At 39.6% G+C, this 26,618-nt stretch overlaps 2 protein-coding genes across 5 annotated transcripts; both read left to right on the top strand.

Moving 5' to 3' along the window:
- Window positions 1-26,521, top strand: atf7b (activating transcription factor 7b). 3 transcript variants are annotated; one of them, XM_008307019.1, is made up of 13 exons: window positions 1-11; window positions 17,933-17,999; window positions 19,068-19,129; window positions 19,465-19,561; window positions 19,736-19,863; window positions 19,996-20,133; window positions 20,239-20,396; window positions 21,019-21,115; window positions 21,223-21,342; window positions 22,790-22,939; window positions 23,967-24,155; window positions 24,267-24,372; window positions 24,530-26,521. In XM_008307019.1, the coding sequence occupies exons 3-13, from the start codon at window positions 19,082-19,084 to the stop codon at window positions 24,763-24,765; spliced, it is 1,467 nt and encodes a 488-aa protein (XP_008305241.1). In that variant the 5' UTR covers window positions 1-11; window positions 17,933-17,999; window positions 19,068-19,081; the 3' UTR covers window positions 24,766-26,521. The 3 variants fall into 3 exon arrangements, with proteins under 3 accessions (XP_008305241.1, XP_008305242.1, XP_008305240.1); XM_008307020.1 differs by lacking the exon at window positions 1-11 and having other exon boundaries at window positions 17,776-17,999; window positions 24,503-24,590; XM_008307018.1 differs by lacking the exon at window positions 1-11 and having other exon boundaries at window positions 17,777-17,999.
- larp4ab (La ribonucleoprotein 4Ab) lies at window positions 4,695-16,791 on the top strand. Of its 2 annotated transcripts, XM_008307017.1 has the most exons (15): window positions 4,695-5,023; window positions 6,615-6,753; window positions 7,096-7,339; window positions 7,789-7,925; window positions 9,359-9,462; window positions 9,782-9,892; window positions 10,404-10,457; window positions 11,221-11,433; window positions 11,663-11,766; window positions 12,065-12,286; window positions 12,624-12,675; window positions 12,823-12,978; window positions 13,073-13,206; window positions 13,295-13,472; window positions 13,911-16,791. In XM_008307017.1, the coding sequence occupies exons 1-15, from the start codon at window positions 5,021-5,023 to the stop codon at window positions 14,277-14,279; spliced, it is 2,220 nt and encodes a 739-aa protein (XP_008305239.1). In that variant the 5' UTR covers window positions 4,695-5,020; the 3' UTR covers window positions 14,280-16,791. The 2 variants fall into 2 exon arrangements, with proteins under 2 accessions (XP_008305239.1, XP_008305238.1); XM_008307016.1 differs by lacking the exon at window positions 4,695-5,023 and having other exon boundaries at window positions 6,609-6,753.
- Window positions 26,522-26,618: the final 97 nt, after the last annotated feature.

The following is a 26,618-nucleotide window of genomic DNA, read 5'->3' as shown; positions in this document are numbered from 1 at the left end:
TGTTTCAGGCAGTTTATTTTATGCTGATGCACTTTTACTAGCGTTTCATCCAGCACACATTTTGACTTATCGCAACTTGTTAAATCACAGATGAACCCAATTTCATTAACAGTGATTCTCTTGCTGGAAATTTTGAACATGACACAATTTCCTCAATTCTGGTGAATTTTTATGAACCAATTCAAGCCTTTTCATTCATCAGTGCAAGAAATGTGTATGTAAAGGAACACAGATGACAGTTCAAAATATAATGTAATATGCAGTAAGGCTCTCAGGCATTCTGCATTTTAAATATTTATAACTCTTGGACATTAACTTTTCTCATTTAATATTATCACTGCTAAGCATATTTTCACATCAATGATAAATTAATTAATTTTAAGTAATTTATAAACCCCACAACTTTGATAGTTCATGTTCAAAACTGTCTGCACATTCATGTGTTTGATATGTTAAAGAAGAGAGGCCCAACCTGTCAGAGATATTGTTGCCTACCAGTAAAAATCACAGCATTTTCTTCAAGAAAGATGTCTCTTGCTTCTTTTATGCATTTATTTCAAACAATACAGTCCTTTACTTGGCTAGTTTTTATAGTGATGCCTCCAAACGACAGTGTGTGTTAATCTAGTTTAAAATTCTGCAGTTGATAAAATGATATGTAGAAATCTGGCTTAAAAATTTACTTTTCTTAAACCCATGTGTCTGCTGAAGGTTTAAACAGACAGTGACCTCTACAGGACACAACTGGTTCAGACTGAACTGCAGCTGCATGTGATCCAGTCAATGGGTTTAGGTGATCATGAGCCTTTGACCCAGACAGCTCTCAGGTTGAAAGTGGACACCGTAATTACATGAGGTCACTGAACTCCATGAAGTGAGTGAATGTCCACAATTTGGTTGATAGATCTGATCAGACTGAAGTGAAATCACCTGGGGGGGCTTACCAGATATAGATTAACTTTTAAGTGATGACACGACTATGGAGTAGAATAGAAAACCCCTGTGCACCTCAGTTCCAGCACAAACACACAGTTCTACTAAATGTCAAGGTAGGTTCAATGCACAGTAATATTAACCTGTCATACAGCTTTTTCCTTATCAAACCGCTGCATCTTTCAAGCTGGTTGTCAACATTCAGATTTAATCAACCCAACTCAAACCCACAAAACCTGCCAGAAACTTGGGTGTCATGATTGACAACTAACCTTCAAGGCTCACGTGGCCTCTGTTGCTCGGTCTGTGTCAATTCGCCCTGTGCAACATCACGAAGATCAGATCCTTCCTGTCTGAACATGCAGCACAACTCCTGGTACAGGCTCTCGAAATATCACACACCAACTGCTGTAACTCCTTAGTGGCAGGCCCTCCCCGCATGCACGCTCAAACCTCTGCAGATGATCCAGAATGCAACAGCACGTCTGGTTTTGTCTACACTTCCTCCTGCTCACTATGCTTTGCCAACAAAAAGCGCCTGATACAATCACCACAACAAGGCCCGAGGTCGATAGCTAGACTCTTCTCCTCTGTGGTTCCCCGGTGGTGGAACGAGTTACCAAACTCTGTTCGATCTGCAGATTCCCTCTCAGTCTTTAAGACTAAAACCCAGGTCTTCACTGAACACCTTTACACTTGACAGACTGCAAAAAGAAAAAAAAAGAAAAGAAAAAGAAATTCCTATTAGTTCCTGCACTGCCTGTAGGCACCAAGGTCCTGTCCCACATGAATTTGTTCTATGGCACTTATCCAAGTTGTATTCTCCTGACTAGATCCTTGCTTGTGTTGTATCTACTCTCAGATGTACGTTGTGTAGGATAAAGGCATCTGCTACATGAAATTGTAGAACTGGAGAAACTTTAATATTTAGATCTCTTTTTTTTTAAAACTGCTGTTGGGGATATATTTAAACTTCCTTTTAATGGACAACACATATTGTTAAAAACCTACACAAGTGAGTAATTTCTGAGGCTTGAACACTTCTACTAAACAAACCTTTGTATCATTATTACTTGATTTTGTCAGTTGACTTTCAAACCTTGCCAGAGATCGTGTCCTGTTCACTCCCAGCTTGGGAGTTGTGCATAATCCCTGGCTTTACAGTGTACAGCCGATTCTCACTCAGTTTGTTGGTAACTGCGTACACCAGTTAGCTTTTTTTTTTTTTTTTGCATTGTAATAAACCTTTATCAAAGTAGACATTTGCACATGAGAGGTGAAATTTGCCTCACTGTGTTTTTCCCTGCCATAGTCAAAGTGCCTGCTGTCAGTTACAATTTCATGGCAGTTTTCATGAGGGTAGGTTTAGATTTTGTGGGGAAGTGTTGACAGTATTCCCAGAAGCTCCACCTTAATCTGAACTCAGCTGCTGTGTCCTGCAGAGGTCACTGTTTCAGAGGTTTAACCAAAACCTTCAGCAGACATATTTTAAGTGGAGTTAAAGTTCATTTCAAGGTCACATTTCTACAGCTCAGATCATTCTACTAACTGCTAAAGTTTTACATCTGCTACCATGCATGTTGTTTTGAAGGCAGCAGAAGATGGCCATGTGAAGAACTGTATTATGACAGTTAAAAGGTGTCACTTCTTCCTTGTTTTATTTTTGATTCCAGAAATGCCTGTCACATGTAAGTCAAAGGACATACATGTGACAGGAGCGTGCCTTTTTTACTTAAGAAAGGGGTCTTTAAAAAAAAAAAAAGGAAAATAGAACAGGAATTCTAAGTTTTTTATAACCAGTTACACTCAGCAAACATGAACTATTCTTAATGCAGATAACACTAAATGCATTATCTTCACCAGAATCATAAACATTGCTTATGACAACCTAATCCTCTCTACTAGAGTGGCACTGAACGAGTCACAAAATACAAATGTTTGACAATCTGCATGAGCAGCTTACTTTTTAAATATGTGTCCAAACTTGTGACTAAATTACAACCAAAAATTGGTTTCTTTAACAGAAATAAATCATGTTTGCCAGTGCATCATAGAAAAATGCTTATTGAGGCAACTTTTCAGCGTTGCGTTATGGTGACATTTTACACCACAACGCATCAGTGGCTACTTTAGCCCTTGGACACAGTTTTATTACTCTGCATTAAGATTTATTACTGGTGATAAATAAAATGCTCATCACTATGAGCTGTACGCTAAGCTTGGGTGGCCTTCATTCTCTTCAAGGCATAAATAAACTGTTTAATTTATTTATAAGCTCCTTAGTGTTTTTTTTAACCTTCTATCAAACTTCTTCACTGTCTTTAATGTGGGCACTTACCATGCACAGTCAAATGACTGGAGTACCTTCTGGCTATTTGTACTGAGCTTCAGATTCAGATTTACTGCAGCCTGTAACCTGGAATAACCTTCAGAACAATCTAAAGCTTGGTTCATTTTTATCCTGTGGGGCAACTCAGGTTTATAATTCAATCTCATTTTACTTCCAGCTGCACTTGTATTAGTTGATTCATTTGTTTTTAAATGTCCTAATTATTGCTTTTAAATAATTTACTAACTTTGCCGTTTAATTTTTTTTAATATATATAGTTTAAAAAGTCTCTGTACAATATTAGTTTTTCTACATATACAAAAATGTGTGTAATATCAGACTTTTCTTCTCACAGAACAGTCTGTGCAATATCAGTATTTTCCTATTAATACTCGTGCATCTAAAAAAAAAAAAAACAGAACACCACAAAAAAGTTTTATATTTTCCATCAGTTATTTAAGAAAGTACAAATGTAATATATTTTAGATTCACTACATGTAAAGTGAAATATTACAAGTCTTCCTTGTTCTAGTTTTGATGATTATGGATAATAGCTCACTGTAAGTGCAATGAATACAGAATATATGAAAGTTACTTTTTTTAAATAGAAAAAAAACCCACAATTTTTCATGATGCAGTAGTTGAATAATCCTATCCAATATTGTTATTTTTCACATTCAGTTGAATTTGTGCAATATTGGAATTTCTACATATTGAAAAAAAACTGTACAATATTAACAGTACCTATGTATATTTCCTATCTATCTATCTATCTATCTATCTATCTATCTATCTATCTATCTATCTATCTAGTTAGTTAGTTAGTTAGTTAGTTAGTTAGTTAGCCGTCTGTCCTGTGTTGCAGCAGGTGGTCAAGTTAGTTAGTTAGTTAGTTAGTTAGTTAGTTAGTTATTTTACTAATGGCCCTACATATCTGCACTTTCCCTTAGCTGTTGTAACACTGCACATTTTCCTACTGTAAATGAAATCTCCATGCCTTAACATATACCGAGTGTATATATATAAATAAAGGTTGAGCAAAATATAATAAAATTTTCCGTTTTATTTTGTGCTGTCAACCGGAGCCTGAATTATGTTTTCTTTTACATAAATAAAAGAAATATAAAGACATTTCCACCGTGGATGTGTGCATTTATATTTCAATAATTAATATAAAATAACATATTAAAAAATGTAAGTAAAATGAATTATTAATTACTTAGGAGGACACCCAGACCCGCCCGACATTGAAACGAACCTACGCCCACGCTGTGAGCGCATCAGCCGGGCTGCTCCCCCGGTCTCCTCCTCGCAGAGGTCACAGAGTCGTTGCTACGCTGCCTTGCCGTTGCCGGGGAGGCGGAGGCGGAGTGCAGCCTGTTGGGACGGACCGTGGCCGACCGAGGACGCAGCTGTCACACGCTGGTTGAACGCTGAGAAGCCGAGTATGATGAACTGAGTGGCGGAACATCTTTAGTAAAATGGGAAGCACTTTCTAATTTAAGAAAAAAAAACACACAGCTTAATAGTTGATAAAGTTAAAAGACCTCGAAGTTTGGAGCACGTCCCGTCGTTGGAGACACCGGGCCAGTTGCTGGGAGACGGTAGTTAAGCGGAGAAAGCGAGGACGGGCAACTCGAAATAAGTACGGTCGGTGTTTTGTTTTTTTTAGAAGGAGTTAAAGCATTCGCAGGAGAATAAAACCAACTGGGCGATTCTTTGAGCTGAAGAGGATATACAGCTGAGGAACATATCAGCATGGTGAGTGTTGGGCCTGGAAACGGGCACGTTAGCTAACATGCAACAACCTGTTTGCGTCCTTTCTCGGGTTACACACTCGTGCTATCGTGAGTCCGGCTGTAGCGCTGCTTCTCCGCTGCCGTAGTAACTTTACTCTTTAATGGTGGCGTTAATTTCCCCTCCAAGCACGACTTTTATTCACCCGTGCAGACAGTTATCACGCTTTCTGTCAACCTGTCAAAGAAATTATCTCAGGTTAGCATCGTAAAGTAAGGCCGGTTCCAACTGGTCTGCTAGTAAACACAGGCTAGTTAGCGTGCTGTCGCTAGTTAACATATGGCAACGTTACGGCCATACGACCACCAAACAAGACTAATCTGCTAGCACGTGTTTAAGAACATGTTGAACTAGGGGGGGAATTGTGGCATCTCGTTCCGTTTTAAATTGCTTTAAATGTACATTTTTTCTCGGTACATTACACGTGTAGCAGCGCCGGCACGTGATTTGTGTTAAATGTTAGCTTTTACACAACTGTAGCTGAGCGGCTATCGAAGAGTTCCCCGATAGAGGTCACGGCGCCGCGCTGCGGGGACGTTAACTTGAAAAGGACATCAATATGGGGATTATTTAGTACTCCATTAACCATAAAATAGCGAATATTCAGAATGAGCTCTTTTTAAGCGACCGTAAGGAGGAGAGAGAGCGTTTTCAAATCGACGCATGTTTAGAAATGCATGCGCACTCCGCCGCCATGTGCTCTGCCCGACCCTCAAAGTGAAGCTACTTTGCTTCGCCGTGAACCCAAAACTGCTGCCAGGAACCACATATTGATAGCAGACAGAAAGGCTTTGGGGACTTTAGATTCACGTACTGATTGGCAACTAGAATGAATGACTGAAGCACACTCGTGGTTTCGCAATGGATGACAGGTCAAACTCCCTTGTTCGAGTCACGCTGGAGCTCAGAGGCGGATCTGCGCCATGTACAGTTACATGTGACCGCCGGAGAGGTGTGGTTGGAGCAGTGAGGAAGCCAATGAAAGTTCAGCTGGGTTTTACGTGTGTATGCCTGTGAAGGGCTGATGCCTTTGCAAAAACGGAAAGCTGGATTACAGGATCTCGGCAGAACTGACTTCATTCATTGGATTGACTATGGTATATTTAGCTCGGTCATTTTTGAACATTGAGGGTGCCTTAATGCTGCTGTTTTGATGTATGCTGAAACCAGAGCGGTGTGCTTATTGTGCAGAATTTGACCTTCTCATAAAGAGCTATTCAGAGTTTTCAAGTGACAGAAGGTTAATTATCTGGTTTTGAAATCTTGACATATGGGAGGCTGATACAGAAGTGGGCTTTTGACTTGTGTGTTTAATAATTATAGATTAAGGATTACCCAACTTGACATGTAATAAGTGTTTAAAGTTCCTTCCTTCACTTTTAGAAACTATGAACAAGTACCAGTTTCTTCTCATGTTATGTTTTAAAAACGATGATCAAAACAGCTTTTACCTGCTGTATCTGCACTGTTGTTTGCCAGTAACATACTGGATAAGATAAGGTATGTACCCAAAAGTGTACTCTATCACTTACAGTATGTTCTGATAAACATGCAGGTTACCACAAAGGGAGCAGGTCTAAACCCAAATGCCAAAGTGTGGCAGGAGATCCCTGCCCAGCAGAGTGACATTCCCGGGGGAACAGAGGATTCTTCTTGGCTGCAGGCCTACCCTCCCTCTGCTGAGATGACTGCAGGTATGAGCTTTTCAGGTTCTGCCTGCAATGATATTGTATAACCTTAGTTTGTCTTCTCATATTGAAAAATAATCTAAACTAAACCACTGTCTCCCCGCACTGGTTCAGAATTAAAGAATTGAGAGAGGCAATGTGTGACTATTATAGACATTTATTACGTATACTAAACTTGAAAGTAATTACAGATAGACACAGGATATTAGGAAGTTGTTGTACCTCTTGTCCTCGAGGGCATGCAGTCACTGCAAAGAATGACAAAGCTTGTTGAGTGCATAATGCTGTTCTTTAAACATGGCAGTTATTTCTCAATCATTTTGTCACTGCTTGCTCTCTCTGCCTTAGGTTACTCAGACGTTCCCTCTTCAGGAGGTAAAGGATATGACACTGAGTATCTGGACAGCACTGCTGACTATGCCCCAGTACCCTCCAGCGTGGTGAATGACATTGACCAGCCTGACTTGGGCTATTTAGTCTTTGACCCACAGTGCAAATCAACCGCAGACAGTGATGTGTCTGTGGAACAACCAGTGACTGAGGAGAGTTTGAGAGACACTTTAAAGAAGCGGCTCGAGTTCTGCTTTTCTAGGTGAGTGGTGTAGCAATGTGCAAAGTCTTTTTTTTACACATTTTTTTTCCCTAGTGTTTTGTTCAGGAAGTAAACTTTAACAAGTTTTTGGATGCATTTTGTAACACTGACCCTGATGGGAATTATTACCTTAGTTGGAGCATGTGTATGTGAGAATACAACTACCAGAACAACAGTAGAAATGAAAACTTTAATTGACTTATTTGATTTCATAGTTGCAAGGGACTTGGTATTTTTTTTCAATCGAGACACAGTTGCTAACTACATGTATAAAACATAGAAAGGTTCATGTACATTATCAAGCCCTGTTTTCCATAAGAGTTCTAATGCTGTAAGATAGATGAAAAAAATGTATTGAAAAATATTCTTTTAGCATTGCCTCAAGTTAATGGTATAGAACAAAGCCATCTTAAGCAATGCTTTCAGTCCAGTGTTGTTTTTGTTTACAGAGAGAACCTGTCTAAGGACCTGTACCTGATATCTCAAATGGACAGTGATCAGTTTGTTCCCATCTGGACCATTGCCTGCATGGAGGACATCAAAGCTCTTACCACTGACACGGACCTTATTCTGGATGTACTGCGAGGTACCAGTGCTGCTCTTCTCTCTCCGTTTGTGACAAATACTTGATGATGAACTAATGAAAGTTTTAAACTTAATACTTTTTATAACATAGATAAAACATAGATGAGATTCCCTGCCCCAGGTGAATAAGTAAAAGCTTCACTCAGAGCTCATTAAAATACTGTTGCAAGTGTCATTTAGTAAACTGTTCACAACATAGGAGATGGTGCCAGGATCCACCAGCCACTGGTGATAAATGAATGTGGTGTGTCACTGTTAAGAGCCTCACAACATGATGTCGTCACCATTGTGTTTCTGCTGATGTGCTTTTTATTGGCCATTGTGTCTGAGGGGTCGAAGAGGGCGAGCACATTGCTGCCTGTGTATGCTCACTACATCTTGAAGCCTGTTACACACAAAGGAAGTCCAGAGATGTTTGACACTTGATTTATTTTTAACTAATTAAAAGGGTTTGGTCAGCATTAGACTTTACTGGCTAATGCCATATGGCATTTTATCTGTAAAGTCTATTAGCCAATAATATACTGAAATATAGAACACGTCTGTTAATACAAGTGCAGCATATTCATAAATGTATTTACCCTATTAAAGCCAGAAGTAGAGCTTCAGCATCAGAGCTGCACAAAGTGACATTGCCCTTCTATCTTTTTCTCAGCGTGTAAGGTGCAGCCATCTTGTTTGAATAAACCTTTTTGAAACAGTCCTTTGTCAAAAGCAAGCATGGGTGGAGTGTTTATGTTGCATTAAGTGACTTGTGGCCATGCAGGAAGGCAGATTAAAACATGTACTGCAACTTAACACATACAAGATTAATAAAAATCAGTGTGTGCCGGCTTTAAATTTGTTGCAGTGAGGCATAGATCCCCTACAGTTAACATGATGTGCAAAAAGACTGAAGGGTCTCAAACATTTTGGTCAGTTTTAACAGTTTGTGAGGATTTAAGTGCTGAAGAATGTCCAGAGATTTCAGTTGGTTTTGACTGGCAGTTATATAACATGGTCTCTGACAACTCAATTGTAAAAATGTATAATTCCAAAACACAGTGATAGCTCAAAGGTAATATCTTTTTCACTATTCTGTCTGGCCTTTTCATGTGTGAAATTTTGCGAAAATTAAATTTGAAACCTGTGAAACTTTACAGATTCTTGGACATTTGAAGAAATAGTGGAAAATCACACAAATAGGGTGTCAGTTTGTCCTCTTACAATGACGCAAAATCACCTACCCCTATTGCTCAGTTACTGTAGTTTTTACTGCCTGCTTGTATTGTGGGTACCTTTTGACTCTGTCAGTCAAATTGGAAATAAACTTGACTGACAAATAATAGTAATGATATAAATGAGGATTTCAAGAGGGTTCCAGTACATATGTAGGTGTTTATTCCCCTCCCCCCTCAAAAATTGATGACCTTTGTTGCCTATGATTTGTCACAGCTTCCCCCATGGTGCAAGTAGATGATGCTGGTGAAAAAGTTCGACCAAACCACAGTCGCTGCATCATCATTCTAAGAGAAGTGCCAGAGACTACCCCAGTTGAGGTAAAGAAAACTCCCACTGCATGCAGAGCACAGTTCCCAGCAACATCCCCTCATCTACCTGTACAGTAAATCCTTCACGCATGGTGCTGCCACATGATTGCGCTTGCTTTCACTCTGATAAAGGCTACTGACCAGTCAGCTGTAGACAGTGACTCATTGTCTCATATCTCAAGAAATTTGATTTATTGTATTGGGGATACAGTAGCTCATTGACGTCATATTATCACTGAGCCTGCAGGATGGCTCAAGGGGGAGATATTTATAGGTTCCGTGTCCGATGCAGAAATGTATAATTTGTTCCTTTCATTCCTTTTCATAGGAAGTAGAGGCTCTGTTCAAGAGTGAAAACTGTCCGAAAGTGTTAAGTGCTGAGTTTGCGCACAACAGCAACTGGTACATAACATTTCAGTCAGATATGGACGCATTGCAGGTATGTGTCCTTATTAATAACTACATGGGGCTCATTTTTTAACCAACTGGTTGTATAGAATAGAATAGAATAGAATAAATAAATACTTTATTTATCCCGGACCTGGGAAATTATTGAATGTTGTATGATCCTGAGACAACATTACTGTACGTTTTCAGTTATATCAATGGTTAAATACTTTATTTTAATATCCTTTGATAATTACTTCTTTTTTTATTATTTTTATTTATTTTCTGTTAACATAGCACATTTACTGTAGACCTGCTTATTATTTGGAGCCATCGTTTGCAATTCTTCCATTAGATTTTCATTTAAAGCAAAGGTAACTTAAATGACCTTGGTGGTAGGTGCTACATTTTTAAATTGATAACTCTGGAATGTTTTATTATAATATTAGATTCTGTTAACCATGTTAAATGTCATATTGTAGGTGTAGTCACTAAAATGAAAACTGCAACTGAATTCAGCACAGTGAAAAAGGAGCAATAATGTGAAATTTGCTTTCCCTCAGGCTTACAGATACCTAAGAGAGGAAGTGAAAATGTTCCAGGAGAAACCGATCATGGTGCGTAATCTTTTATGGGTCACTTCTTATTATTGGTTATAAATTAGGCTGTACTACGGAGCCTGCCAAGCTTTGTGTTACGCAAGACTAGATGTGGTGTCTGCTGTTGTGTCACTACACTCCAGGTTAGACTGTTTGGCTAAGCTGTAGCCTCAGGTGTGACCTTGGGATTTGTGTGTACATAGACTTGATAAGCAAGGAGGAAATCCAGTGGTCTCTGCTCTAGTATTTGTAAAAACTCTTGCCCATATCTCTAGACAGTTTGATTGCCCTTCTTATCACAGTGTGACATTTACCTTTTGGATTTTATGTATTTTATTAATCCATTTTCAGTTGGACTTTGATTTGACATTGTGTGCCCTGATGTCTTTGTTTTGATTAAACAAATGACACTGTGACGTATCAGTGGTTCTGTCTAAACCCCAGTGATGATCAGTATCGCGCTTGGAAGGACCCATATGCACTGTGGCTAGCTAGGAGGAAACTTTTCGTAGCTCTTTGTGAATCTGCATCTTTACTTCTGTGCTATATCTCTACTCTCCCTTATCTTCCTTCACTCTCCCCATTCCCTCTTTTTCTCCCCATCCCTTCCCCTTCTTTCCCCTAGTCGGTGCAGTGTTTTATGGCCTAATGACCGTGGATTATGAGATCTGAGGGGATAAAAAGAAGATAGAGCTGCAATTCTACTCACAATCACAGTGAAAGTATTGCATCTTCTGTCAAAGCAAACATATCTGATTGTCTTCTGTTGTCTTCATTCAAGGCCCGCATTAAGGCCATAAATACGTTCTTTGGAAAGAATGGCTTCCGCAGCATGGATTCAGGTGTTTTCAGTCAGCCTACCCAACCACAGACCCAGTTTGGCTCTCCGGTCTACATGCAGCAGGTGTACAGCCCTCAGCAGCAGTACCCGGTTTATCCTGTGGTGTCTCCGTCTTGGAACCCTTCAGTCATGCCTTACTTTGAAACACCACTGGTGAGAAGCTGAACCTCTTTTTCAGAATGTCACTTAAACCATCTTACAAAAAAAAAGGTTTTCTGCTGGCAAAATTAAAATGTATCAAGGAGGTCATAACAGTCTCTTGCAGTTGGTGTTATATTCTCAGCCTCTATTCACTTGCAAATGCGTTGTTCAGATCATTCGCGATATGCATTTCCAGGTTGTATTTTGTAATTGCATTTCTTTTCGTCACCCTCTACTCTAGGCGCCTTTTCCTAACAATGGATTCATGAATGGTTACAGCAGTCAGGGGAACTACAAAGCAAACACCAGCTTGATCAACGCCCATCGTTCCATGAACAGAAACCGGTAGGTGCAAGTCATGACATAATACACCTGTCATTCCCAGCAGTGCTATCCAGTCTTGAAATAATTTTTTGTTGCTAACAATAGGAACAGTCAGCTTCCTCTGATGTGTGATGTTATTTACATAAAATGTTGAACAAGTCCTGCTAAACTGTCTCACTTTTGCATCATCAAACCTTTTTATACCTACCATCTTAATGTGTTCAACTGCTCTTTTTTAGTTATTTGTATTTATACTTACACAAACCTATCAAAATGTATTTATAGATGTATATACTGTATGTCCTTTGTGTCTCCCTAGAAACCATGTAAAAGGTCACCCTAGGCCTGGAGATTTGCCCGCTTCTTCTTTGGTTCCAGGGTCCCTGATGGATGGTACATCTGGTCCTTTGAGTCCCCAGGCCCTCCAAGCACCAGGGACACCCACCACACCACAGTCAATGTCTTCTGCCTACAACTTTAAAGACAATTCTCCACTGGCCACTATTCCCAGTGGAGATCTGAGCGGGGCTGGACGAGGAAGGTGAGTTAATATTATTCTGCTTATTAACACTGTAAAGATGGGTTTCCATCCAAAATGTGACAGGCTTATGCACAATGAGGGTTGTGTCTGTGCTACTTGTGCTGTCACAGTCGTTTGTTTAGACTTTACACTGTTTGAGGAAATGGCTACGAAGTCAAACATGTTTTTTGGCTTTCATGCAGTTCAGGAGAAATACAAGCCATTTCCTTCTTTGTGTCTGTGTGTCTGTGTGTCTGTGTGTCTGTGTGTCTGTGTGCCTGTGTGCCTGTGTGTCCGTTTATACAAATTTTACTTTTCCTATGCAAAACTTCTCAATCTAAATGTGTCTTTATTTTAGGAGAAGCAGCCATAGAGGCATGCGGAGGAAAAGAGAAGATGAGCATACAACGGTCAGCACATTTCTTCATTTTACCCTGAGGGTATCTTGTTTCTTTAAAAAAAAAAAAAAAAAAAAGTTAGCTGCCAATACAGTGTTTTTATAGCAATTTTTATCTCAGTCGTTTCACTTTTTCTTTTTTATATATACTTTAATGCAGAGGTCTGTGATGGAAGCCAAGGCACCACCTCCAAAATTTGACTTGGCAGCTACCAATTTCCCTCCTTTGCCAGGATCAGTAGTCAGCATGCAGGAAGAAACTGTGACAGAGGTGCGCCTCTCTGATGTTGTGCGTGGATTAAAGGTGACAGCCAAGGTGAATATCTTGCTCTCTATGATGCTTTCCACTCTTTAACGTAAAATTTAAGTGACAAAACATAAATGCACATGAAACTTCTTAATTATTTTAGTCTGTGAGCCGAGAGGTGAACTTGACCCGAAACACAAACGTCTCAGAAGATCCAGTCAACAAACCTGAGTCTGTGACCACGGCTGCTAAACCTGCTGCTTCGGTGCCACAATCAGAACTCCAGCCAATCTCAAGGTAATGTTCAAGTCAAGCTAATAAAATGTGAGTGAGTAACAAATGTGTGTACACCTTAAATGACTCATCTCTTTCTTTTTAAATTTAGTGCTTCTCCTCCAGCTAAGGAAGAAGATAAAACGGAACCACATGTTTCAGAGGAAAAAACCTCCTCGTCCACACAAGTTCTCTCTCCAACAACTTCAGAACCTTCCCCGCCCACCTGCAGCCAGGCTGTTGCTGCAGAAGCACCCTCACCATCTCCCCCTAGTCCAACATCAGAACAGGTACGACATGCTTTCCCAATCTGGAGTACCACATTAGGTCATTATAACATCAGTTCACAGCTCCCTATTGATTCAGAGGTAATTTCAGGATCCCTTTAGATGGTGAATTTTAGCAAATTACAGACCCACTGAGGTATTAGTATGAACTTAAACAAATTGAAATAATACCTTTCTTGATATCAAATATGCATTGCCTGGAGGTTTAACAAAACACTATGATACGTTTACAGCTTGCTCCTCTGTCATAGTTTCAACTGCAGCAGTTGTTGTAAATACCACGCCTTTTTTTTGTGGTCAATTCAGTATTTGTCAAAAGATATTTTGTGTCATATTGTCTTCAAGTGGAAATAATTTGTCATGTGGCCAATTTTTGTTTCTTGATCCTATTTTTTTTTTACATCTCAGTTTTTACATTCAACCCCATTATTCTCTAACCAGGGACCAAGAAAGCTCAGCTATGCAGAGGTGTGCCAGAGGCTGGCCAAGGACCCACCGCCAGCACCGGTACCCTCTCCCTCCCCTCCTTCTTCCTCTGCCAGCCAGCCCTTGCAAGAGCTCAAGGTCAACAGGGTGGAGGAGCCTCGGCCCAACTCAAGACGAACATCAGACAAACCAGGAGATAAAAGGCCTCCTCGGCAACCATTGCGCTCCTTCAGAGGGACAGCTGGCCAAGGCAGAGTCGGAGGTCCAGGGCTGAAGATCCGGGAGCATCAGAGAGGCCTGAATACTGGCAAAAGATTTTCCCCACAGCGAGGAGCCAGACGCAGTGGCAAGGAACAAAACATTCCTCCAAGTTCACCAAAATAGCTAAAGAAAAAGAACCCTTTAAAACATCAACTAAAATAGAAATATGAACTCTGTAAATATATGTATATACATACACGCATGTAAATAGACAGATAAATATATTTAATTTGACAGACTTTGTCAAAGAATCAACTTTGGTAAAGAACTGAAATAATTTGGATTGGCTGTAAATAAGTATTCCTTTCAGGACATTGCTTTGTCTGCAAACAAAGGTGCAGACTTTAGGGTGATAAAACATACCTATCTTAAAGTAATATGATGATATTAAGAGTTGGCCCCATAAACGGGCTGTTCTTCAGTGTAGCTACATGTGTATGTGTTTGAGCAAGTGGAGGTTTGTCTTGTATCTTTTTTTTTCTTTTTTTTTTAAGTATTTTATTTTGTAAAATATGAGTAATCTTGCAAACTTTACCGATATGGGAAATGACAAAAAGGCACATTTGATTTTTTTCAAAGTGGTCGTTTGCATGTAATCCATCTTAAGCTTTTAATCAAAGTTGTTTCGCATTTAAATCAAATAATCAAACTATTTATGAGGTGGAACATGTTGAATACATGGCAGAATTATAGAAACCTTTGGAAGATTAGCAAGAAGCAGTGACAGAACATTTGCTCGTGGTTTTGGAATCTCGTTCTTACAATAATGTGAGCGAATAATTTGGAAAATGGTGCAATTTACTTATAATCCTTATTTAGTGTTAGTTGTATTTGGCAGTAATTGTCTGTAATGCAAATATTATATTACTACTGCTAATATTTGAAAAAAAAAAAAAAACAGTCCTAGAGTATCACTGTACTTGTTCTGCTTGTGTCATTTTTGCATGATTGACTCTGTTGATGGAGCATGAATCACTGGCCAAATAGCTGACTATTGCTGCGGGTTATTCTAAGTAAGCAGAAGCATGTTTTCTGAGAGGGGGGTGGGGTGTACAGAGGCTGAAAACAAGAATTCAGCGCCTGTCTCTCAAAGCAAGGTTATAGGGTTAGTCTGCTGACTATAACAAAGCTAATGTTTAGGTGTGACTAGTTAAAAGTGATCCTGTTTAGCATGGTAACTCGTGGTGCACAGACAACAGTAGATTAAGTTTTGAGGACTGCCCACTAGTCATGGTGACACAGGATATGGATCGTTCCGTATTTCCAGTTTTGAACCTGTTTTAGAGCAGAACAGCTTATCTGGAGAATCAGAAGTACAAGCATCTATAATGCTAAATTATAATGGATGAACTGAGGGACCTAGAGCAGGAGAAGTGTTTTTTTCTCCTCAATAGAATGTTTTTACTGCTTGATTGAGGTAGCAGCTTGAAGGTTGGATGGTGTCCTCCATTAATGTGGTGAAACTGATTGTAGTTTGGGGAACTAAAACCACTTTTGAACTTGATTTTGTAAATGTGTATACAGTATGTAGCACAGTCGATGTGTATAAATTGGTAATTTAGTTTTGATCGGGTTTGTCCATATACTTGTTCTAATGTATGTGTCTACAGCAGTAGGCAATATCTTCTCATTTTCTGTCACTTATTTTTCTCACTTTATGGTTTTTAGTGGTTTGTAATATTTGTATATTGGTAGACTGATCTGAGAAAAAATGTTTAGTTATTAACTACAGAGTTAGATATGGATCTGTACTGCAACTTGAGGCTCATTAGTGAGCACAGCATACCCATACCTGTAGAGAAATCCACTATCCTATTGATCGTAAGACTTTTAATCATTACAGAATTTAGACATGTAAATATACAAGTATATTTCATTTGATGGACAATGTCAAACAATCTCTTAATATTTTTGCGGAGCTGCAATTGTTTGAAAAGACTTTTAGTACATTTTCCTTGTAGCAAAATGCATATATTGTATGGCCAGAACTGCATACGTTGGGGTTGGTAAAACGTTTTCATTTCATCTCTGTAGCTTGAGGTGTTGCATATAAGCAAAGATAATGAATCACTTTCTTAGTGGGATAAAACTTTTTACCTTCAATAAGTGTTTTAAGTCCTCTGCTTGTAGGGAGTTACTGCAGTGTACAGTATTTGCTGTCTTGTAACCAGTAGTTAAATTTTGACCGTGTAAACTATGTGCAAAACAAAGATGTTGCTTCTGCTTCAGACTACACTGAATGATTATCTCAGCCCAAATCTCCAGTGCCTTAGCAGTGTTTCATTTGAGTATAAAGTCCAAGAATTTTGAGTACATACATTTGCAATATCAAAGACTTAAAAGTTGGTGGTTAACATGTATCAGACACATGTGGACACTACATTTTGTCCAGTGTAAATCTCAGTTTATTGTAGACGCAGCTGGAGTCGGTATGTTTGTCAATTATGCATCTATCATACATTTTATGTTGTTGGCTTGCCAGTGCAAATTAAATCTTGTTTTAGAATCCTGTTCATAACTCACTATCATATTTGAGACTGCAATTTTTATCAACCAAGTGCACACTGGTTTACCAAGTGAATATTTTATTACTGAGCCTGATGTATTAAAATAAAAATATATTTTTAAACATTTACGTCTTGGATTTTATGTATGTGTGCACAACACGTTATTAAATCTGTTGTAACAGTTTTTTAAATATAGCAGCTGACAATGAATGAATGAAATATTTATTTCAAACAGAAACAAAATTAAAAGCAAAATAAAAAACAAGGGGAAAAATGTACAAACATGAGTTCCAAAAGGTGCAGAAAGAAGTATAAACTTAACTGCCACCCATTTATCACCCTATGATTCATCATCATATTACATGTTCCAATATATAATAAATGGATTTAAAATAAAATATGCAATTAACCGCCCTGATATACAGTATAATTGTACCATATACATAATCAGTTCCTTTATAATGAATGTGTCATTTGCTAATAGATTGTTATACAAATGTATGTTATCAATATAAATATATCACAACAGTACACTACATAAATATATGTATAGGCCTACATACACACACATAAATACACATATTTTTCCGTAATGGATTTAACACACAATAAACAATATTATATATAACAATATTTAGTCACCCTCATTAGGATATATGAGATAACATTATTAATTAATCATTAACAAATAACAGCTATGGAGGTATACTACAACTATAGATATATTTTCAAGATTTATATTTTATATAAGTAATAACAGTGTTCATGCAACTTATCTTCCTCCTTATGCCTATTGAATAGATGTTTTTTGTATGTGCTTTTGAATTGATTGGTATTATTAATTTGTTTAATAAGACATTTAAGATGAGTGACCTGATTTTCTTCTATTTAAACTTGGCACATGTTGCCAGTAACCTGCCACACTGCACGAGAAAGGATTTGTTAACGGATTTTTACATGACATCTGCCAAGTTAACATCCGGAAATAACCTTAAACATTATGTAACTGCAGTTGGCACATTTGGATTACAATCTTCAGGAGATTTCATTGGTGGGTAACACTAGCACAGCGGAGGGCCATTTGCAAAAACTTGAGTCAGAGATGATGTAGTAGAAGTTGGCGGACATGTAAAGGTTCAGACAATATCAATGGATCCAGTACGATGTTTACGTTTTCCCTCAGATCAACCCTGTTACGTAATACAGTGCCAAGTTGCAATTCTCGCGATGTTTCGCTAATGGAAGTGTCAGAGTGTCAACAACAGTCAGGCAGCAGCAGCACAGCAACGCTGTCCGGAGCAGGGAGGGGGGAGTGCAGAGGCAGTTTAAACGTCGGGTGAGTTTCAGCATATTTCGGATCAAATAATGTTAATTTTAATGCTCTGTGAATTATATTGCCAATGCCCATGAAGCATGCGACGCGTTCATGCGATCGGAGCTCAGTTTCTGAGCACGGCTCCCTTTAGCATTAGCATGCTAACGCTAGCTACTAACTTGGCGGACCTGCATAAACTCACAGCTAACGAAGCTTCGATTAGCACTTAGCATGAGCTTAGCTAGCTGTGGTGTGACTGGCAGCTACACTAAAATAACCGCTTTACGATGCGTATCTGGTCGACCGTCATTTGTAATTAGTTTCCACGATATAAGCGCCCACGTTCGTTACAATGACACGTCTGTTAGGTTTTGGAAACCAAATGTTTTGGTGAGGTTAGCGGTAAGGGTAAGCTATCTTGAGGCCCATCTCTCATAAAGTCATAGCTAGCCAAATAAGTGGTACTTTAGGTTAACCTGTCCACAGTGTGTAACCTAAGCCACTTGGCTAGCTGCATAGCCGAACGACTTCGACAGCGATAGCGGCTAGCGCCAATCGCTTGCTGACACTGGAGTGTAGGTTGGGTGGTAGCCTACTCTGCTGCCTCATCGTTGAACGTTAGTCTTCGATTATCCCCGAACGAGTCCAAAGCAAATGCTCCAAACAGGCCGGCAGTCTTCGGCCTGTGTCCCTCCTAACCTCTTGTTTGTATGACCACCTTACCAGGCTTTTTGGTGACAGGTGAGCACATGGAATTAATGGCGCTAACAGATTGCAGTTCTCAACAGGTGCATGGTATTGTTGATATGCCGACAGATGCTGTAGGTTGATACGAGTAAAAACACAGACTAACATGCCTTAATAAAAGACGATAACATCTGAATATTTTCTGGCCAGCTAATTTATCCTGAACAATCGTCAATAGTCTAAACACTGGTAAAGATGAATCACAATATTGAAACATTAAGTGCTATTCAGTCATTGACAGTCTATCTATCTTGGCAACTTGAGCATCAGCTGTGGGATTGTCTCGTGCATTGAATAATAAAAGACGGTAACTAATCATCTATTTCTTGATCCCTTTTGCAGAACATTTTTCTGAGATGGGGGATGATCGACCCTTTGTATGCACTGCCCCTGGATGTGGGCAGGTATGATTTCTCACTGCATATCTGCCTAACACTTTTTTAAAAACCGTATAGCAGATGCCCGTCTTATTCTTGTCATCACATGAGCTTAATACAGTTTAGCTAAATTTATAGTTCAGGTGCTGCACAAGCACAAATAACACTGATTTTGTAGTGGCCTACCTCACTGTAGATCATCTGTACAGAAAGCAGGTGCTATTATTCATCTCACATGAGCTATAAATACATAAGTTGTCATTTTTCAGCTGCCCAGTGAACACGCTGATGCTGAGTGGTATGCTCTTTACATTAATACTGGACTAATATATTTTTCTTACCGGCTGTGTTTTCTCTTGCAGAGATTCACAAATGAAGACCACCTGTCAGTACACAAACACAAGCATGAAATGACTTTAAAATTTGGTCCTGCCAGAACAGACTCAGTTATCATCGCAGGTAATGGCAGAATCATTTGTTAGTGTTTGTTGGATGATGCTGAATTGAGTATTAAAACTGTCACTCCTCTGAGGATCTGTATTTGTGTGCTATTGTGTGTCTGTTTGGATTGAGATATTTCTGTCCCCATAATGCTGTTGACTAATGTAATATATGCCTTTTTTTTTTTGGCAGACCAGACTCCCACACCCACACGTTTCCTGAAGAACTGTGAGGAGGTTGGTTTATTCAATGAGCTGGCCAGCTCCTTCGAACAGGAGTTTTGCAAAGCACAGGAAGATGAGCAAAGAACAAAACACCCGGTGAGAAAAAGGGATGAATATTGAATGAATGACTTGCTGGTTGTTACATAAAATCTTGTCAGTGTTAGACATTTTGTTATTTTCAATGATCTGAAAGCCCTAATCTTCTCGTCTGTGCTTGGGGTCTTTAAGCCTGCACCATTACAAACGCCCTCTGAAGTAAAAGATGAGGATGAGGGTCCTTTACAAGTTGATTCTTCCCCACCTGATAGTCCCGACTCCTCGTCCAGCATGTCGGACAACAGCAGGGACTCGAGGGGAAGAGGCAAGGTACAATGCGATGTCAAAAAACTGAGTGGCCAGCAAACTACTTCACAGATTTACTTTTCATACATGCAGATATAATTCATTTATGAAGGCAAATTTTGTTGACAGGAAATTCTCACAAAGCCTGTGGCAAGCTCTGCTCCCACTCCAACGATTGTGCGTCCAGGTTCTCTTCCCCTTCACCTGAGCAATGACCCTCTACATCCGACACTGCCATCTCCAACTTCTGTCATCACACAAGCTCCGCCCTCCAACAGACAACTTGGGTATACTACACTGTGTTTCTGTTGTTTCTTTTTAGTGATGCTGTTCTATGCAAAACATATTAAAACTCAAGAAGTGCCTTGGAAAATGTACAACAAAAATGTTTCCACTACGAGACATGCCAAAAGTCACACCCATTCGCACTGGCGATCAAAGGTGGGAGAACTATTTTGTCTTATAGTTGTCTTATAGTTTTTTTCTAATTGAGTGGAATATGTCAGTCTTCTCAATGTAGAAAAACTTGCTGGCATTTTTCAAACATTGCAGGAGTGTCTGATGTGCATGCCACACATGTCCAAGCAGGTTAATTGAGTTTTGACTATATTTCCAAATGATTAAAGGTTGAGGTCTGACTCCTCAGTCATTCTCTTCCTTATGGTGTAACTATGCAGGCGAGGTTAAATCAGAACTACTTTTGAGAGATTAAATCAAGCCCTACTCACAATGATAGCTTGTGTACATAGCCTGCCATGGAAGTTGGCCCTGAGAGGTGGGCTAGGTACAACGGACCCTTAAAGGGAGTTCATTGTAAAAGTAAAATACTTTGCCAACCCAATTCCTCAATTCGTCAGTGGAAACGCGATGGAGGCGCATCCATTTAAAAGTGTGTAATCTTGTCAACAGCTCCCCCACAGGCTCATATCCACTGGTGAGGCACCTTCCTAATGGGCAGACAGTCCCCCTCCTGCCCAGTCCTGTGCAGATGACCTCAGTTATATCTGTAAGTTATTTTCAGATTTGGGGGAAAAAAAATGTAACAAATAAAATGGTATTTTACCATCTCTTGTCTGTTTTTCTCTCTGCGTCTTTATTTGTTGCAATGTGCAGCTTGCGAGGCCAGTGAACACAGTGCCTAACATCCCTGGGATTCCAGGACCCCCTGTTGGAGGGGCAAGCAGTGCTTCATCCTCCCCGTCTGGGTACAGTCTTCACTCTGAGACCAAGATGGTGAGATCATCAGTCATACTGACATCATTTTGTAGGCTGCAGGCTGTGAAAACAATGCATCCATTTACGCAAACTCACATATTAAATTTGCAAAACTGCTACATGTAAAGGTCCAGTGTGTATGATTTTTTTTTTCCAATTCCTTTGACCTTTATTTATACTCAAGATATTATTGAGGGATGACCCTCTTTTTTTAATCAATCCAAATTATAAAAATGATATAGACAAAAAGGAAAATAAACGGCAAAGTGATATTCAAACAGAGAAAAGGTATTACAACAGTGTGGTAAATAAATCACTAAAATGTCATTTTTAGGTAAAATGGTTAGCTAGATAAAATAGTGATAATGTAAATTAAAATACAGTCACTTGAAAAATACTCAAACTTGCAAAAAAAAAGTAAATATTCAACAGATAAATGATGTAATTAAAATGTAAAACAAAATATATAATTTGTGGAACAATTACAAATAGAGCTTGTGAGGTTTAAAATCCAATTTTTAAAATATCAAAGTGTAATAATTTTAAGGAGTCCTGTATTTTTGATCTACGAATTGCGTAAACTAAATTTAAAAATATTATTTCCAAGTTCAAATCTAGCTCAGGAGAGCTTTTAGCAGAAATAGAATATAATGTTCATAATTATGTTCTCACTAGTGTATAATCACCTGAAAAGAATCACTGTGTTGTTTTGTTTTTTTTACCTTTAAATGAGCCCTTTACATCTACACAGCGTGTCCTCCTCCACCGTGTTCCACTGCCATGTTTCTGTGGGAGCACAAAGCACTCCCTTATTCTCATTTCTCAGTTTGTACATCCTCGATTCCTTTCCTCCTCATGTCTTAGTCCCTCCTAAAAGAGAAGCAAGCAGAGGAGGCAGGAGACACAAGGAGACATGAGTCTAGACAAGAGGCATTTAACAAAATGAGACATTCTTGTCTTGGAGCTGTCCAGTTACATGTGACGTGTGGCACAGCTGCATCATCTGTCCATTGTTTTGTTGTAGCAGTACAGTATATTTTCTCTGACAATTCAGTTTGCAGTGTTGCATTAAGTGACAAGAATGTATGGATCTAATACATTTTTCTTTTTTTTAATTAACAGGTACCCATGTCATGAAGCATAAATTAGGTGAATATATATAATATAGACAAATTTGTGGAGTGTGCTCATGACATGGTTTATTTATTCCAGCTGTGTGTTACGCCTCTTTTATGCGTACCGGGTGACAAAAAGTCGTCCGGAACGAATACATCAAGGCTACACCTGGGTATTTAGTGGGTTATATTCTGCAACCTCACTGTTGGATTCCAGTAAATCACACTGGACCTGTACATTGTGTTTCATTACATGTGATGAAATTTGTACACTCAATTTTTGACAGCTCTTTTTGGGAGCCTAACACTATATGACCTACATGGAGTGTTGTCTGTGTGTGTCTTTGTAGCGGCTGAAGGCAGCTCTAACGCATCAGGGCCCCGGAGCACAAGATGGAGCTGGTGGGGGGTCAGGATCCATCCCTGCTGTCCCCCAGCGACAGGAACAGAGCCAGCAGCCCACGCAAAACTCTGATGCACCGTCACCTGCCCAACCACAGGTACAGTAATATATACGCCATATAAGCTTGAACAGGGATTGTATCTGTAATCAGAGTGCAGTTTAAAGAAAACATTTGGCATGAATGTATACAAGTACATGGTTCCCCAAAGTAATACTCGGTTTGTAAGCCATGTTGGAGTCTTTGTTATTCTTTGCCACAGCTTTGGATTTCACACACATTTATTGATCTCAAGCATCAAAGGTGTTAAGAGAGCACCCAAATTATCATATGTAGGAGCCACAAATGTTGCTTTTGAGTACTGATCACTGGTAGATCACAATAGTTTGTCTTTTTTAGTTGTCATGGTGATGTGAAGCATGGGTCACATGGGTATAGTTGGTGACAGGTTGAGCTGTCAAAAGGGTTGACAGTCACGCGGTGGTTTTGCCGGGGAGAGAGGGCTGGGTAGCTGTCATTTTTGTTGACTGCCATGCTTGAGTGACCTACCCTAAGCTTGATAGATGAAGCATACATATAGTGTCTTTATTTGTTTGACAAGTTTACTGTAGCCTACATCCTGCCCAGTGCTACGTAATGCCTGCGAATCACTAATCACTTTTCATAAAAGGAGAGAAATGCATCGGACATTTGTACGTTATTTAGGAAGCGACAGCGCGTCACACAATTAGACAGAACCCATCCGCGGCCTCTCTAGCGACGGTGGAAGTCGCTGCATCATAAATTGTACTAATTTGTGCAGCATCGCTTCTGTGCACAAAAATGTACACTTGGATACTTAATCATATACTGTATACCTAAGAAGTGACTGTGTGCACTAAATGATTGCTACGAAATTGACTGAAGTCACAGGTGAGCGTTGCATTCAGTATGTTAGTCTTGGAGTCTGTAGTTTAACAGTGTCGTACAGAAAATTATCTGACGTGTAGCTTTTTAAAATCTCAGTAAATGTGATGAGCGCCACATGCAGTTGTTTCATGTTTAGGAAGCATGCATTTCAATACCTACAGTGGAATTGCATTTGTGTCCGCACTCAGTCAACTTTAACCCTCTCCTTATTCTCCAGGTGTCCCCTGCTCAGCCAACAGGGGGCCGCCGGCGGCGAGCCTCAGAGATGGACCCTGATGAGAGGAGGCAGCGTTTTCTGGAAAGAAACCGGGCAGCCGCCTCACGCTGCAGACAAAAACGAAAGCTGTGGGTTAACTCTTTGGAGAAGAAGGCTGAGGATCTGGCAAACATGAACGTCTCATTGACGGTTAGTCTCCTCTAGGGTGTATAGAAACCACAGATCTGTTTCCTTGATAATACGACAAGAAGGGGCATGCCTCAAATAACTTGTATGCTGTGTGTTTTGTGTTGCCATCAGAATGAAGTAACCCTACTGAGGAATGAGGTGGCACAGCTGAAGCAGCTCCTCCTGGCTCACAAAGACTGCCCTGTCACTGTTATGCAGAAGAAGGCAGCTTTCTTAGGTAAACATTTAAGATCATAAACTGTCCAACAAGCTTCCTGCACTATTTAGGACTCATCCATCATCATCATCATCACCACCATTATCATCATCCATCTAATATGTTATTTTTACTCGCTCACCTCTCTAAGGGTGAATGTTTCTCTCTCTGTCTCTAGCTGCAGGAGGAGAAGAAACCTCCAGGGACGCTTCCACTGAACCCATCGGCTCCCCAGCGGCAGTTATTCAGCACGGGCCGTCACCACCCGCCTCGGCCCCAAGTCCAGGGGCCACCATCAACGGGCTGAGCGTCCGCGCTGCAGAGGCGGTGGCCATGTCGGTCCTGGCAGGCATGGGATCCGGCCAGCCTGGAGGGGTTGTCATGGCAACGCAATCACAGTCTGCTCCAAGATGATCTGCGGACACAGTTAGCCAGAATGAACTCGAGTGGCGTTTGGAGGCCGGACTGGTGCAACGTTTTATTTGTTTGTTTTTTTAAAAAGAGGGACCCTCCCTCACCTTCCCCTTCCATCCGAGACTAAGATCCTCCCACCCCCCCACAGCCAATGATAATCACACAAAGACATGGCACAGTGCCTCCGTCAACCCTTCACTCCCTTTTCAGAGAAACGTCATTACTCTCCGTATGTAAATATGAGTAATATGTCGGACACTCACTCTACAAGGTTTGGGGTCATTTTCCTGTTTGGTTATGACACAGCTGGGAAAGGTTTTAGAGTTGGAAGGAAAATATGAATGAAAATTCTCAACATCACACCCATCGGTTATTTTTGTTTCGCTTACAAAAGCAGCTTCAGTCAAACTTATTCCCACACACTGGCTGTGATGAGGTTTGTTTCTTTCCAGGCTGACAATTTTACTGTAAGATATCTTGTATTTTTCACTTGTAGGAAAAGATTTTTATGCCTGATACAAGTTGTGACCGAATGTTATGCTGATGCAGTGAGAGATTGGCTGCTTGATTGCAGTAAAAGGCAGCCTGGAGAGTGTTTCATGCTCTTTTTTTTGTTTGTTTGTTTACTTTTCAACCTCTCCTTTTAGTTTTATGTCTGTGTTTCTCTTTTCAGTTAATAATTTTTTAATTACAATTGGCGGTTTAGTCAGCTGAGTTCCTAACAAACCAAAATTGTAGATGTGTACACTGTTTACCCTGTGATTGTGTGCCTGACTTTTTGTTTACCACCTATTTTAACCCATTTAAAATGGATGTCATTATATTAGTCCTATGTATCAAACCCTATTGACTGCATGGATTATTCAAGGCTGAAGAAAACCACTGTTTGTTTGTGATTCATCATACTGTCACTGTTTTCTGATCTGTTATCTCTCTGTACCATCAAATTATTGATGCAAAAATTGTCCTTGTTATGTAAGGATTCCATCCTATGTCCTAATGTAACACACTTGAAAAGATTAGTCTCTTAGAAGGCCTTTAAATGATAATCAAACATGATAGATTTTAAATCCTATACCCAGGCATTTCAGTTGAGGAAAGAGTAGTGCAATATATTTTTCTATTGAATATCAATGTTCTTGCATTTAGCTGACGTGTAGCCCAGCTGCTCAGAGGGGTTTGGTCTATTTCAGTTGAAAGCTAAAGTTACGAGGTGACCAAAGCAAATGTGAAGATGAATGAATGGGACTGGTGATCAGTGCACATTGGTAGGGAGTTACAGATGTCCTGGTCTTGGGTGCTTTCCAACATTTGACAAGCCGTCTTGTATCATGAAGTAGACCTAATACTTGTGCAAGGTGCTTCTTTTAAAAATTTAAGTTTTAAAATGCAAATTATTTTATACATCATTGTACTTTCAAGACTATCATGTTGTTTTTTTCCCCTCGTCACTCTGTGTTTTTTTTTTTTTTTATAACATGTTATTATTTTAAGAACTTTATTTTTCTCTGTGGGAATTTTAGGCATTTTTCCATCATATGATAGTGTGTCCCCTTAATTTGTGAAAGAGGATAGATGTCTTTTATGTGTTTAACAGAGGTTGAACCACATGAAAAAAATGTCTTGGAGATATCTGTATGGAGGGAGTTTGTCAAATACTCAGGCCTCAAGATGGGAAAAAATACTTGTGTATAGTCTCAACTAATGAGTAACTTGTCTTGGGCAAATAATGAAATAAATTAATGAAAAACGTGTACTGGGTGTGTCTGCGACTGGCCTAATTTTGCACCTCTCATTATCATTTCATCTGAGTCACATTGCAAAGCAATAATTCTTTGGAAAATAGAAGCCAC

This window comes from Stegastes partitus, unplaced genomic scaffold (assembly GCF_000690725.1).
Source record: "Stegastes partitus isolate 25-593 unplaced genomic scaffold, Stegastes_partitus-1.0.2 Scaffold51, whole genome shotgun sequence".
Classification (NCBI taxonomy): domain Eukaryota; kingdom Metazoa; phylum Chordata; class Actinopteri; family Pomacentridae; genus Stegastes; species Stegastes partitus.
The sequence above is the reverse complement of the archived record's forward strand: the minus strand, read 5'-3'. Positions and strand labels throughout refer to the sequence as shown.